We start from the raw sequence: 16,465 nt of genomic DNA on the forward strand, positions 1-16,465 counted from the left end.
ACATAAATAATAAATAAATAAAGGAAAAATGTGAGTTTGATGATTTTACATAGTCCGTACTAATAATAGGACCTTTCATACACTGAAAAATGGATTTATAAGAAAGTTAGAAAGCCTAATTTCTAGACATTTTATCTTACTTTTTGTCTACGAAAAAAAATTTATTCTAAAATACGAGTTTTCTCAAATATGATCTGAAATAAGTGTCATGTTGTGGGGCAAGAGTCTAACCCAGGACATGCAGAATCAGAGTCAGAGTCAGATTGTATCAAAAATAATAATGTTTATTGACGAAACGGTGAACTAACGGCGCACTGGAAAATCCAGCAGGTGCAGAAACGGGAAGCGGCGTCTAGAGGGAAAAGTAGCAGAGGTGAGTGTGGGAGTTGTAGTATGGCAGGGCAATTGCTGGCTGAGAGACTTACGGCTTAGATAGACGAGAAGCGTGTGGGAGGGGTGAGCCGGGGTAAGTCCAGGTAATGATTGTAGAGCGGGCCGGTAGAGGTGAATGAGGAATGGGATCCGGACTGGTGTGGTTCTGGAGAGGAAGCGAGAGGTGGAGGAGATCGGGTCGGCACTTGGAGAAGGGTGAACCAGGAAATGAACCAGATAAAAATCCAAAACGGCGTCGGGGAAAACTCTGATGATTATCCAGACCTGAGGTGGGGTAAAATCCAAAAATAGAATTAATTCAAGTCACGAGAGAAAAATACGAGAGAACAAGAACAGAGATAAGCGAGGGCTAGAGACTACCAGTCAGTAGTTAATCATCCGGCGTCGAGTCATGTCCACCTTCCTCCTTATAAACCGGCCCGCTGATCAGCTGATTGGAAACCGCTGTTGCTCCCTCTCCTGAAACCAAAACACTCAGAGATAGTGAGACGAGTACTCACCCCGGCTCATGACAATAGGATCCAAATTTTCTTGTTCTGAGTAAAACTGATCTGTTAACGGGGTAAGAAAAAGTTGCTTGACTAACTAACTAATGAATCTAAAATAAGTCTATTTTGCTAGCTAGCAAAGTTACAGTAAAGTTCCCTTTATTAATGTTAATTAGTGCATTATTATGCATTATAATAATCACTGTTTAGCAATGCATTACACACTAATCAGTTATCATTACTTAATTAAATATTTTATTAATCCGCTAAGTAATGTTAATAAAGAGATCTTTATTGTGAAGAGTTACCAAGTTGGTTTTACTTGTTTAACTAATATTTGGTGAATTTTTTTGCAACTTCTGGCCCTCAACACAACACAGTTCTGTCACCATGTTACATTCAAATGAATTAAATGTTGAATTATCAACCAAGTTACGTCAACTGGTTCCACTAAACCTAATGCTTAAATGTAAAGAGTAATATACATTTTGTGTTGTAATGTTAAAAGTAAATCTATATTACGCTTTACATTTAAGCAACTAGGTTCAGTGGAACCAGTTGACATAACTTGGTTAATTCAACATTAAATTTTTTACAGTGTACATTTCTATATTACTATACAATAACCAACGTATAAAATTCTATTTCTGCGACACATCTTTAACCCCTTAACTCTTCTGGTCACATGAATGTAATGTGTTTTGTCCCATGGGTGGGATGTTGGAATGCTACCATCAGATAAACCAGCATGGTATGTCCTTCCATAATTCAGTTTATTCAACAGTATTAGAAGGTTAGGTCAATGGTCTCTCTGGGTGATAAATACCTGTTTCTGTGTTACACATACAACTTCCAGAGGAAGATTTATGAATTGCTACAGATAATTCAACGTGTTATAAATCCAGAAAGTCAATATTATCACAATTCCTGCCTGTTGGTCACAAAGCTGTGCAATCTGGGCTGTAAAAGGAAACACGGACAAAGTCTCAGAGCGTGCCGGTTCTGGGCACTGAGAAAAGCCTAAACTGTGCTCGGGCCCCACAGCGGATTAACAGAGTTTATCATCACCAGCACACGGTGGCTGTCACTGCACACACACACACACACACACACACACACACACACACACACACACACACACACACACACACACACACACACACACACACACACACACACACACACACACACACAGTGCCATGGATGAGTGGGCGAGTCCTCGCCTTGGTCAATAACAACCCTGAGGACTCACATGGAACTGGCCAATTAGAAAATGCCGATTCTTAGTCATTATATCCACAGCTACAGTTTTATTTGCCGTGCATTTATTAACACTCCAGTGATTCACTTTAGAAAATCATATTTTGCTCTAATTTGAAAAATACATTTTAATGAGGTTGTTTTATCATGGAGTAAACAATTTGAGAGATTAAAATGACTTATTGATAAAACAGTGTTAGATGGATTATTTCAACTGGTCTTTGTAGAGTGAGACAAAAAGCCTTGAATTGTATGAATTTTTTTTCTGAGTGGGAAAAAAGTGTTTAATGTTGTTGTACTATTTTAAAAAATCCTTGTTTCACATTTTTTACATCAAACTAATTATTTTATTTAATTGAAAATGTAAAAAAAAAATCCAAATTTTCTCCCTGAAAACTTGGATTTGGATTTGCTACTTGTTATAAAATTCTAAGAGTTGGTCCCTAAATGTTTTATTCATAAAGATTCCATTTAAAGTCGTTCTTACATATAAACAACAAAAATAATTCAGACATGCTGTGAATCTAAACACAGTTGACGTTCGATGGAGACTATCTACACTGTAAGAAATTAAATGTTGATTTTACTTAATGTCAACTTGTTCCAATGATCCTAGTCGTGTAATCGTAAAAAGTAATATATATTTAATTTTAATATAACAATGTATTACTCTACGTTTAAGAAACTAGGTTTAGTGGAACTATGAGATAACTTGGTTAATTAAATTCAACAGTTTATTTCATACAGTGTAACTGCATCAGAAAAAGAATTGGAAGAACACATCTATTTTTAATGAGGAATAAAATGAATTTCCAATAAAAAGCTGGGCTTCCTGGTTTGAAATATAATAATACTACTTGAAAATTTTAAATAACACTAAGAAGTGCTGGTTTAGCATTATTACCGCATTCCCTTCTCAAGTTACCCGATTAGAATCTGCTGTCGCTGCAAACCCAAAAGGTTCAGATGGAGTTCTGTGTTGATTAAAGCTGCTTTAAAGGATTATTTATGTTTACGATAAAACATTTTAAAGGCCAAAGTTAGTTATGTCTTTTAGCACAACAGTGGTGATGTGTTATGTCACATGCCTGCATCAGACATTTGACCGTCTGTGACCTTCAGCCTCATAGATGTAAAGTAATGCTCAGATGTTCATTACAACCCACATCTCTTCTATACCTGTCTACATATCAGAGGTGTGACCAAGTCACTGCTTTGCAAGTCACAAGTAAGTCACAAGTCTTTCCAGTCAAGTCCAAGTCAAAGACAACCAAGTCCAAGTCGAGTCCAAAGTCAATGATGTGGAAGTCCAAGTCCTTAACTTTGAATTTTCAAGTCATAATCAAGTCATCTGTCCAACTTCAATTTCATGACAATGATAAAAAATAAATTACAGATATAAAGCTTCTTAAAGCTTCATTTATTTGCTGAAACAAGCAGAAAGTGCAACTGAAACTGATTCTAAACAAAGTGCTGCTGCATTTAGCAGAACAAGATCAAACCCAGAACGAAGAATGACTTATGATTTTTGTCCATGTCGTGCCACTTTTGTGCTAAAATATCAAATATGATCAAGTCATCATCTTCTCAACAGATGCAAGTCAATTCAAATTGCAAGTCATTGGTGTTCAAGTTCGAGTCAAGTCATAAGTCTTTATATATTTTAATAAGTCAAGTCATTAAAAAAATGACTCATGTCTGACTCGAGTCCAAGTCATGTGACCCGAGTCCACACCTCTGCCGCATATCACCCGTGTGAAACATTTTACAGCAGCTGGTATCATAAATAACTCAAGCAGAACTCATCTGGATTATTAGCTGCCATCCGCATCTGTCAGGGTTTGTACTTCCAAGATTGAGCGTTAAATTTCCTTCTGTGAATCCACACAAGGCATTGTTTCAGAAAACATGTTTACTTTCATTTTCATAAAGTTCTTGATCTCTTTCAGAATTCTTCAATGAGAAAAAAAAATACATCCGTAAGAAAAGAAGAGGATATAATCAGCTCGGCAACCGTCAACGTTCCCAAAACAGACATGTTTAACTGCATCATCTAATGAACAATGAGACTCCATCAGCATGAGTGGAGCTGTAATGAAGAGCGCTTTGCCGATAGCGAAGATGTGTATTATTGAGGCGGTGAGGCATTATCAACACAAGATGTGCAACGCTAATGCCTGATAAGGTTGCTCTTGTTGTATGTCTCGGATAGCATTCAAGGCAAATTTTATACAATTCTTTCAATAGCTGTAGCCTAAAACCTCATAAGTCACGGAGAGATAACAGCTGTGCCAAACATCTGCAAAGGAACATTTAATTTTCAGACACGTTCATCACCAACAGGAAGGAACCAAGAAGACAGATTTCTGAAAGCATCAATAATTTTTTTGTAGGTTTTGAACAAATATATAGATTAGCAGAAACCCGGAGAATTTCCCTTTTAAGGAATTATGTATATGTCACGTTAAGGGGATGGTTAGGACCCAAAAATGCAGATACTCAGGATGACTCAAGGCAGGAGTTGATGTAAAGAACAAATCCTTTTATTTGTAGGATGACAACAAAAATAAATCCAAAAAGCTGCGAGCCAAAAATCCAAAAGTTCTGGAGCACAGGACACCGAAAGCTCACTTAGAGCACAAAGTCTGGGGACGAGACAAAAGGCTCACACAGAGCACCAGAAAACGCTGACATACAAAACAACAATGGACCGACAAGACACTGAGACAAGACAGGGCTTAAATACACTGGGGCATAATGGGAGGATGAAGAGCTGCAGGTGTGAGGGGAGAGAACCAGGTGAAAGTGATAACTGATCAGGGAGGAGGAGCAGGAGAGGACACCAGACCTAACTGGGAAAGGACACACACACACACACACACACACACACACACACACACCTAGCTGGAGGAGGACATACACACACACACACACACACACACACACACACACACACACACACACACCTAGCTGGAGGAGGACATAAACACACACACACACACACACACACACACACACACACACACACACACACACCTAGCTGGAGGAGGACATAAACACACACACACACACACACACACACACACACACACACACACACAGACACACACACACACGCACACACACACACACACACACACACACACACACACACACACACACACACACACACACACACACACACCACACAAAACTGGAATAATAGACCTATGGAAATAATGGTGGGGAGACTGAAGGAACACAGGACCTGAGAGGGAATATCTGGAGGGCTGAAGACCAGGGGACACAAGAGGAACACAACGAGACACAGACCATGACAACAAAACAGATTCTACTACTGCCTGCTTCTATTCATAGGCTTACTTTAAGGTACAACATATAGTTTTTACCATGAATTTCTGGAATTATCCACGAAAATGTTGCTGAAAATGAATGAAATGAAGCCCCGTTGTAGAAAAAAGTTTTGCGGCTTCGTTACATACAACCATAAAAATCAGGTCTAAAATACATAGGAGCGGGTCTAAGTCTCTGGGCAACGCCATATTAGATGCCATGTTTCCTTCTACGGGGGCCCATGAGGACAGAACACATTTTCTCATTTGTAACAAATGGTTACAAAACTTTCATCATTCTTCAATTTTGTTATTTTACACATTTATTGCTACACTTGTTGCCAGTGATGAAAGAGAGTCTGATGTGCTTGTTATTTTGCTGAAGTTTGCACTCCCAGGGCTTTTTGACCCTAATCGGCATCCGTTGGTAAGGTCTCACTCCAACACAAAAATACTACTTGCTTGCATTGATCTAGGGATCTAATACCCCCTATCGCCAGGAAAAATACACACTGTCACTTTAAGTAAATAAAAACCCATGGACTAAACTTGCCAAAAGCACCAGAAAGACTGGAACTGCTTTTCAACTGTGGAAAGATTTTGCGTTCAACTCGGATGTTGAACATATGCAGGGTTGCCAACCTTTCTCATGGACAAGTATTCAATAGATTTCTCATGAACAAGTATTCAATAGATAGATAGATAGATAGATAGACAGACAGACAGACAGACAGACAGACAGACAGACAGACAGACCGACCACAACCAAATAGCTGGCATCGTGTACAGAAACATCTGTGCAGAGTATGGACTGGAAGCCCTAAGGTCAACACCCCTTAAGGTGGTAGAGAATAAGCAAGCAAAGCGCCTGTGGGACTTTCAGATCCAGGATGACAAAATGGTGATGGAGAACCAACCAGACATTGTGGTGGTGGACAAACAACAGAGGACAGCCGTTGTGGTTGATGTGTCATACCAAGTGATGGCAACATCAGGAAAAGGAACATGAGAAACTAGAGAAGTAGCAGAGCCTTAAAGAAGAACTTGAGAGAGCCTGGAGAGCGAATCCAACATTCGACTGTCAGTAAGACGTGGACGTCCCCAGAGAGATGGAGTATTCAGGTAAAACTGATCAGCACCAGCGTAAATAAAATAAAAGTTGGATGTTTTGTTGTGTAATCTTTATCCTTTTTAGTTCTCAGACAACACTGACCTTAGTTGTCTCCATTTGAACAACGTGTTTGTGAACTGGTGGGTTCCAAAAATCTTTAGAGATGTTTCGAAATATTTTCCCTTCATAAAAAGAATGTGAAGACCACAAAATGGTGGAAATCCTTAACTGAAACAGCGTGTCCTTAGCCTGGCAAGCCAGACTCAATCAACTTTGCAAAGCAAGAATTTGGTATAGTTCACTAGGCTAGCGTGTCCTCACATTTGCTCTGAAACTGAAAACACCAACATCTATTGTGTTTAACTTGCAGTACGTGATTACCATTCACAAGCAAGTATAAAAGTTTAGTTTTATGTGTTTTAAAAGTGGAGAATTAAAGACCAGGATTATTTTTAAATGGAAACAACTAAAGATTTCCCCTATTTTAAGTTAAGGTAATAAAAATCTTTGAGGAATAAGAATCAAGCAGCTTCCTTCATGCTTTGCAAACCTCCCATTGACTTTTCTTGCCAAAGTTCCCATATGTGAAGTAGATTACTGCTTTTCTCCCCCCTCCTTCTTCCAGCCCCTCTCCTCCTACAAAGAAAGAAATCATTCATTTCCAGCCTTGCCTGAAAACACCCCCTTCTCCCCCTGAAACCCCTCCCAGCAGCGGTCAGAGTTGTAGACGACCACACTCTCTAGCCAAACCCTACATGTGTTTTCGTGTGTCTGCACTTTTTTTATGTGATGAAGACAAAAACTTACTGAGTTTTTGTTCCTAAATGGTTCTCCTGAAGTTTCTGAGCTGATTTTCTGGACTAAAACAGCAGAAGTTGCAGGACTTGGTTGTGAGAAATTATTGGTAAGTTTAAACTCCAGACAAATGAAAGTCAATTAGAGGTTTTTAAAGCATATTTAAGGCCAGTTAAAGTAACTTTACTTTTGATCATTTATGCACTTTTTCTATATCAGATAACATTTTATAAGTTCAGAAAATAAATGTGAAAGTTCTGCATTATATTTTTAATGAATAATATGTTTTATATTTTATGCTTTTATATTTAAAATGCAGTCTAACGTCTGCTACAGAAGCTTTTTAAACAGCTGCTTCCTACTTCTAATATTTACTGTGTTTGACGTACAGAAAGCAGTGCAACCCCATTAAAAAAGTCTAAATGATGACATAATTACAGTAAAAAGAAGAAGCATTTATTCACCTTGTAGTTTCTATTTTAGGGGTTTGAGTTTGACAGCTGTTTGTTTTGGTGATCTTGTTTTTGTTTCACTCTTGTTTTGATTTCCACCAGCCCCACTTCCTGTTTTATTTTGAAGAAACAGCTTCACTCTTTTACTTTTACTCTTGCATATGTTCACCAGCATTGTTATTTTGAGATAACCTTCCATCATATTTATGTCTCTTGGTGTTAAACTGTTGTCCTCTGCTCTGTTTTTGTGTTTTCTCATTTGTTTTGGGATCGAAGTGTCTTCATAGAGCCCACATCCAGGTACAGATTAGAGTAGCAGTCAGTATACATTTTACTGTGTTTGGATACCAAAACTTTTTTAAATAAGTAGAGTGAGTCACTTCTAGGTATATAGATATCATTGCACACTAGGAAAAAAAACAGTTTCTATTGGTTGCCAGTCAGATATCTTATATAGGAAACGTTTACATAACGAGATCCAGGACCACCCATCCAGGCAGCCTCTACTGTCGACAATAAACCATCCCACATGTTCAAGCACCTACCCGGACATGGGGATGTACCCTATTGATTTTCTGGGTGATATATGGTGTTATTTAATGTAACTGTGCCTATGCATGATATTACTGGTGTACTCGATCTACATGAGACACTTCATTAGATGAAGCAGCTGGATGAGATGTCCATTTGGGTCGTATTTTTAATCAATGGGGTCAAACAGTCAGCATTAGACTCTTTATTCCATACATTTTCTATCACTGCATCAATACTAAGACCTCTAAATGTTGTGGAAAATAAGAAGGCATGTTTTCATCCCCTCTGCCTGGTGTGTTTATCAGTTCCTCCTTCAAGATCAACTTCCCCACTCGTTTAAAGCTGCAGTAGCAAATTTGTAAATCTTATAGCTTAAAGCATTTTTTCATGCCTCTTAATAGCCTTGTAATATAGAATAGCTACAGAAATATTGTGGAGATTGGAAAAAACGAACAAAAAACATTCTAAAGTGGTTGCATTGCTTGGTTCTTTTAAAACACAGAAAAAAGTAGTTATTTACCTTGTTTGCTAACGTTTCGGCTGATTGCTTTAGCCATCCTCAGAGCTGTGCCGATGGTGTCACTTCCTTCTCCATTTAACCTTCTTTGCATCACTTCTTTAATCTTAAATTAAAGAAGTGACGTGGACAGGCAAGCATGAACAGAGATGATGGACTCTACACGTTAGATCACTCATTGTGTCATCGACGAGGCGAGCGTGGGCAGCAGAGGGTGACAACTTTGGCACAGCTGTGGGGATGGCTAAAGTAAGTAGCTGAAATGTTGGCAAACAAGGTAAAGAACAACTCAAAAACATTTTTAATAGCCTGCTTCATTCTTCAATGTAAAATAACAAAAATCAGTTTTTATTATATTTTGCATGATTTGACTAAATGTCTTAATATCAAGGTCGCAATGTTCAGAACATTTAATTAGAGCTGAAGGAAGATAATGAGTAGTTTTTATATGTTTTGTTCATTTTCTAATTTGAAAATGTTAAAATAAGAAAACATTTAAATTTATTTGCAAAAATGCTAAAAAAAAATCCCCCCCCCCCCCCCCAATAAATCAGTAACTTTGTTCTTTATTTTGTTAAATTTTATTTCACGTTTCACAGTATCTGTGCTGTGAGCGTTAACCAGAACTTAATCCGCAACACGTCCACCTCGCTGCCAAAGGCCTTGTTGTCATGGTGACACTGAAGCAAATGTGTTGTGACAGCTGTGAAACACACCTGTTCCAGCTTCAGCAAAACGAGGCACAGAACTGAACGGCAGTCAGCCTTCAAATTCTCAGATTAGCTGTCACCAACGGTGACGGAGGAGGATGTAATCACCGGTATCAGTGGCAACACGGTGACTTCGGGGCTTAATTCGTAGATTTCCAAATGCTTTTCTGCAAATAATAAAATTTATAATTCTATCCAGTAGATTTGTAACTATGAGTCATTTTCATTAAAACGTGATTTAAGATTCATTATCATTTGTATTTTTTACAGATTTGAAGTAAGAACTTAACGGGTTTCCCTTTGCTGACAAGCTTTTACTATTTTAAGCCAAGAGCAAAAGCCATCTTATAAAAGTCCCTTCAGTGTGACGGATCCTTCCCACTGAAGCCAAAAACGTCCCCACAGACCACAGTGCATCTCACACACACAGTCTCAGCTAAATCTTAAGACACCAGCAGTTAAACCCTGCTACAATGGCCAATAAACAAACAAACAAACAAACAAAAAAACTCCCTAACATTTGAAATTAATTACATTTAAATCTGGCTTCATTCGGTCATCTGGCTAAATGTCATCGCTCTGCAACAGTTTATGAAGCCAGTACAAATATTTTCCCTGTTAAGGTGCTTTCAAACTTTCTCTCATCAAATTGTGACCATTAACGGTTTAATAACAAAACATACTTAAAATGATTGATTTGAAGGCTGCAGTGGTTTAGAAATGGTAACAAATTATAAATACTTTTCACACAGAATAATACATTTACTGGCCCAGATCTATGCACATACGTCATGTCTGAAAAACTCCTTAAATCTGTTTTATTCTGTTGGTTATGTAATCCTGTCAGCCGTAATCCACGTGCCCAGTGGCGGTTCTACATGGAATTACTCCCCGGGCGAGGCCCCCTTTGAGCCCCCCACCCCCACCCCCCACCCCCCCAACCGCCACCACCACCACCACCACACCACCCCACCCGCACGAACACACACGTTTTCTACAAACAGGCATGTTTTATTAGAATGACTATTGAACATTCATTTTTCTAAGTTGCACATATTTACATTAATTACTATGAAGTTGTGAGAATGTAAAGCAATATACATTATACACTGTATCAAAATATATAGAATCAAATATACAAAAACAACTAAACTAACTAAATATTAAGAATATATGTACATAATATATAATAAATATTCTAAATAGCAAAAATATTTCACACATAACAAACTAAAGATAATCACTACAGCATTGCACTTAGAACAGAAAACAAACTAAAATTAAAACCTAACCTTGATGCAATGTCATCAATAATGTCATCATATGAAATCTGCTCCCCTACTGAGTGATTGATACTAATCAGAGCCAGGTTAGTGAGCCGCCCCTGAAACATAGTTGACCTCAGGTATGACTTGATCAAGTTTTGAAAAGCTCCTCTCAGCTGGAGCCACAGTGACTGGCAGAGCAGTCCAAAAGTTGGGGTAGATCTCCAACAGATCTTTATCATGATCCATAATATTTTAGAATTGCCTCTGAAATTGTAATTTAAACTGACATAATAAAAACTGTATAACAAAAATGCCAACTTTTACAGAACAAATCAGGTAAAAAATAATCAGTGCAGCCATCTGCAATAAATAAACAGGATAGTTAGTGGTGACTGGGGAGTTTTCTTCTGCTTGTAGAGTTGTTTTATTTATTATTATGAGAACATGATCAACATGTGTTTGTTGTTGTTCAGGCAGGCCACAGGCTGCAGCGAGCATTTAACAAATCCTAGTTTGAATCAGTAAAAAACGAAGGAATTTTTTCGAACAATTTGAATATTCGTTTCAATATTTCAGCCCTATTAGCTCTGTTAGCAATTAGTTGACCGAATTTAACCGTTAAAATCCCAGTTAACTGGTTCAAAAAATTGAAAACATGCATCATGAGAGCTACATACCTTTATCTTTCTGCTCTTTTTTTCTTTTTTCTCCTGAATCGGGCACCTGGTGGTTTTAGCCTTTTTATGTTCATCTCTTCTGTTTGGCTCTTGACTCAATAAGTTTCCTTTAGTCAGGACTAAACATTTAGACCTTGATGGGGGGGGGGGGGGGTGACCACAAAATCGTTTTGTTTTTCCTTTTTTTATTCGGCCATTTCACACAATTCAGAAACACCTGAAAGAATGATAGGCCTGTGTTGATGATATTATGAATGAAATGTGGAAGAACATCAAGATGTGATTGACTTTAGCCATGTTGATACAGTTGATTCAGCCCCTACCCGCTCATTTCATTTGGACCCACCCAGAGGTGAATTCCCCAGCCGCACCCCTCCCCTTCCTCTTCTTCATACACACACGGTGCACGGAGCGCCTGCAGCTGCAGGGGGCGCCAACTTGCTGTTTCCAATCCAGACACTGTCGTCTGACAGATAATAGAAAACCTCGGTGCGGCGCAGGTTTCTTTCTTTCTTTTTTTTTTTTTACTCAGCGCTTGTGCGCCCCTTTTGTGTCATGAAAAAATGCCGGCCCGGGCAACTGCCCTGTCTGCCCGTGCCTAAAACCGCTACTGCACGTGCCAATCCAAAGGAAGCTCCTGAATTACAGAAACAACTTTAAAGCTTAATTTGAAAGCTTCGTCTTACAACCGTTGCAACAGATAACAATTTTAGGCGTCAGCAAACAGAAAAGGCCAGTTGTTGGTAATTTCATGGGTTTTCTTTACTCTACAAGTCATCTCACGTCTTAATCGGTGCATTTTTGTGTTTTGGAACAAGATGAAAAAGGTTCAAAACCTTCTTTTCAGCTTTGGGGAGTTGAATTGGTCTCTTGGTTGATGTAAGAGTGAAACTCAGCTGAAGCTAAATGTGCTCCGACAGCAGAAAGAACTGGACCTCACGGGGACGACGCAGGCTTTAAAAACGTTTCCACAAGGAGATCGGAGAAACTTTAGATGGTGACACTATTTCATCCTAAACTGTAACAACCCCTGGTGCCGTGGGCGTCTCTCTGCCATGTCCCAGCAGGGCTACAAAATGTTCTACAAGATCCAGGGAAACCAGCTGTAAACAAAACCAACACAAAGGCTGCTGGATGGGAATGTTTGATGCACAACCACAGCAGTTTGGACTCAAACAGGAAAGGTGATCTTCAAACAACAAACAAGCTTAAAAAACAAACACATCAACCAGAAGACAAAAACAGAGATCACTATTGAGGCCTTTAATCACCAACGATAAAACCCTTGTGTTTTACACTGTAAAAAATGGCTTGCTTAAATAATACACATTATGTTAAACGTATATATATATACGTATACATTTATAGATATAGATATCTATATCCATCTATATATAGACATATAGATAGATATAGATATATAGATAGATATGTATGTATGTCTGATCTCAGAATTGTGTGTACTGAAACACTAAGTTCCCTCTGGGATTAATAAAGTATCTTTGAATTGAATTCACTAAAGGGGAAGCTGTTGTACATTTAGAGTCCAGGAGAGAGCAGAGTAGAAGCTAACCGTTAGCATTAGCACTCACAACATGGTGAAAGTCCTTGATGCTTTTGTTTTTGTGGAGATAAAACATCAACATTGCAGAGAAAATGGAGGCAGTAGAAGAGTTGTGTTGCCGTTAGCCAGTCAGAGGAAAGATGTCAGAATATCATAACTGTTAATGAGTAAGACTCCAAATCCTGTCGTTTTCTGGTCCTAACTCCCCCGGCTCACTTCTACTTCCTGGAAAAGAAGAACAGAGAACGACTCACATTTAAGACATTCATTCATACTCGAGCTCAGAGCAGATGTACTGAAAAAAATAGTTAATCAGCATTAAATACAATATTTGACTCTTTAAAACATTTCTCCCAACCATGAAATATGGTAATGTTCACAATCACTCATCTTTTATCGCTTCAGGTCATCATGTGGCAGCGTTGGACCACCTTCATCTTAGCATGGGTTTCCATGGCAACTCCAACCTTCTGCCAAAGTGGAGACGTTGACTGGGGTTCAGGCTTTGACATCTTCTCCACCACAATGAGCACCAACAGCACACTGAACGTTGTTGGTGATGACCCCAAAAGCATGAAGGACCGCCATTCCTCACTGGGATTTTCACCATCATTTTCACCTTTGCTCCAGTTGGACGCTGGAGCAGATGAGTGCTCTGTTCACTTCAGCACCAAGGCTGCTGCTTTGTCTCGGAGGCTGAAAGCTCAGAAAGAGGAAGTGGCCTATCTGAAGGCCAGGCAGCAGGGAAACCAGGCGGTGGTGGAGAATTTAGAGCAGTTTTTGGGGTCAGACCTGGGAGATCGGCGTTACGAGGACAAGATCAAAGAAAATATTGTTGGGATCCAGGAAGACCACAAAAGCTGTATTGAGGTGGTGGAGAAAGCTGAAGATGATTTAAAAAAGCAGCTGGAAGGAGATGGATTAGATGTTTTTACTGGGATGCAGAAGTGAGTTCAGTTAAAATGTAAAGTATGTCATGCTATCTTCTTGTGCAGCTGCAACTATAATTTCTCCGTGTCCATCTCTGACTTTTTCATGGGTTTTTACTGGCTCATCTTCAGCTCATCTGCTAATTCCATATCGAGCCATTTAAATACAAAGTTCGCTTAAACCATTTTACTAAATTAATTTGTGTTTGATGCTGTTTTAACTAAATAAACCACTTTCCTTTGAGAAAATCTTATTCTGTAAAATATGGAGAATTACTGATTTAGTTTGGACTTTTTCTCTCATTAAAAACCTATTTTAATACCCCTCACTTTGCAGATGAGGAAAAATAGACCCAAACCATAATACTGCCTCCATTATCACAAACTACAGTTTGTTGATATCCTTTTTGCAGTCACCATTTTTAAAAACATTGTAGCTGATCTTCAGTAAGCTTCATCAGTGGCGGACCTAGCAATTTGGGGTCTAAGGCAAGCAAAAGCACGGGGTCCTCTGCAGCTGCTTATCTGAACCCATTTCAATCCTTGCTTAGAGAAAAGTGTTAGCGCAAGCAGCAACGTCCTGCTTTTCATTTGCAGCATTAACATTATTGTGGCTTTCAGTAATTGTTACTTTGGCACTTTAAGGAAATCCGTAACATTTGGCAGTGTTGCTACGAACCGTTTACTCTTGCTGCTTCTTTTAGAATGACAGGGTTAATTTAGTTTGGAGGAAAAATACCTTAAACATCTTTAGGTGTCAGGGCTCTTGGAGTGTTTGGGGCCCCGTGCCTAATGGGAAGGCCGCCTCTCAGCTGCATCTCTCTTCCTTCTTAATTAAATGTAACTATGATTTCAGCCTTAGTCAAACGGCTAATCAGCTGTCATGTGTTACTCCTCAGAGCTTCAAAGATATGCAGTAAACGAGCTTTTAGAACATTTTTTCTTTATCTAGCTAAATTTGTGTAAAATATGTTTATGTTTTGGCTGTATTCATAAAAAAGTTCTCATGAAAATAATCCCCATATTCACCTTTGGAATAAACAAACCAGACTTCACATACAATGTAACTTTGCTCACAGAATGGGATAATGTTTATTACAATGTAATATAATTATAAATTAACATATGTCCTTGCTTTTTTTCTTTCCACACGTTTTTTTCTTCTCCTGCAACCTGGATGGTTTGTATTCCGGAGCAGAATAAAAGAGGAGTCTTTAGTCTTTGAAGACATGCTTCGTGCTGCAGCGGACATCGCCGGCAGGTTGGAGAGGTCATCACGAGCCCTGAAATCTTCGTTTACCAGGCACCTGGAAGACATTGTTAAAATCCACCAATAAAAAAGTCAGCTTCATTTAAATGTGTTCCGTGACCCTGTTCTAGGTCCATAACGAGTGATCAACCTTCAAATGCTCACGGGTGAGCCAGCAATGAAAAATGCACTTTTTTTCCTTTTAGGGACGTCAAAAGCCTGCCGTTTGTTCAATCTAGAGACATTTTGGGGGATTTTCCAGAGGTCAAAAAGGGGCAGCAGCATGTGAACCAAATCTTTTTTTTAATAACTCAACACAAACACCTTTTAGAGATCAACTATCAGCCTACTAGTGGAAACATTTGAAACTGGTTGTAGGGATTTAAGGGAGTGGCTGGTGGTTAGCAATAAGGTATACAACCTGTACATAAAGCTTTTGTAAAAAAAATTTTTATATTAATTAAGAATTATTGTCTGTAAAACTGTTAAGTCATTTTATATTAAATTTTTGATCCCATAAAGCATATTTTCTTATTAAATATGATTATTTTACTGTTCCTGTTTGAATCAATAAAGATTTTTGGTAACGATTCCTTTTACAATCCCCTAATTACTAAGTACTTACAGTGTAATTACATGGTAAGTTAACGTGTATTTTTGTGTAATTAAATTTATAATTGTAATAAAGTGTAATTACTGTGTAAAGCAGCATTTACTGGGAATGAATAATAAAAATAAAAACTAGAATTGAACCTGAGTTGCATGTTAATAACTAAGAACTCAGAAACGATAATACACTTTAACTTACTATGCAATTACCATGTAAATACTTAGTAATTAGGAGACTGTAAAAGAAAGCATTACCAGATTTTTTTGTATTAGGTTGTGCTTTGATGAATTTGGGGTCATGTTATTATTATTTTGTTGTTGTTGAGTTTTTCATGTTTCTGTATGACTCAGAAGTAAAACGTCCCTAAGCATTCATTCAATTAGTCTGCCCTCTAGCTGATTTACAATGAACCGTCTCCCTAAAACCATGACTTCCTCCTCACTCATTATTCTAGAGAAAAGGTCAGATTTCATATCAGTTTAAGAGAAAAATGGTATTTGATGCATCCAAACGCCAGATGTGTTAGAGTAAAGGTGGAACCCTTGTGTGTGTGTGTGTGTGTGTGTGAGGGGGGGG

At 38.4% G+C, this 16,465-nt stretch overlaps 1 protein-coding gene across 2 annotated transcripts; it reads left to right on the forward strand.

Annotated features, from left to right (window-relative positions):
* Positions 1 to 7,299: 7,299 nt before the first annotated feature.
* Positions 7,300 to 16,263, forward strand: si:ch211-142k18.1 (uncharacterized). 2 transcript variants are annotated; one of them, XM_015976897.3, is made up of 3 exons: positions 7,300 to 7,488; positions 13,507 to 14,048; positions 15,226 to 16,263. In XM_015976897.3, the coding sequence occupies exons 2-3, from the start codon at positions 13,513 to 13,515 to the stop codon at positions 15,365 to 15,367; spliced, it is 678 nt and encodes a 225-aa protein (XP_015832383.3). In that variant the 5' UTR covers positions 7,300 to 7,488; positions 13,507 to 13,512; the 3' UTR covers positions 15,368 to 16,263. The 2 variants fall into 2 exon arrangements, with proteins under 2 accessions (XP_015832383.3, XP_015832384.3); XM_015976898.3 differs by having other exon boundaries at positions 15,229 to 16,263.
* The last annotated feature ends 202 nt before the right edge of the window (positions 16,264 to 16,465 follow it).

This window comes from Nothobranchius furzeri, chromosome 2 (genome assembly GCF_043380555.1).
Source record: "Nothobranchius furzeri strain GRZ-AD chromosome 2, NfurGRZ-RIMD1, whole genome shotgun sequence".
Taxonomy (NCBI): Eukaryota; Metazoa; Chordata; class Actinopteri; order Cyprinodontiformes; family Nothobranchiidae; genus Nothobranchius; species Nothobranchius furzeri.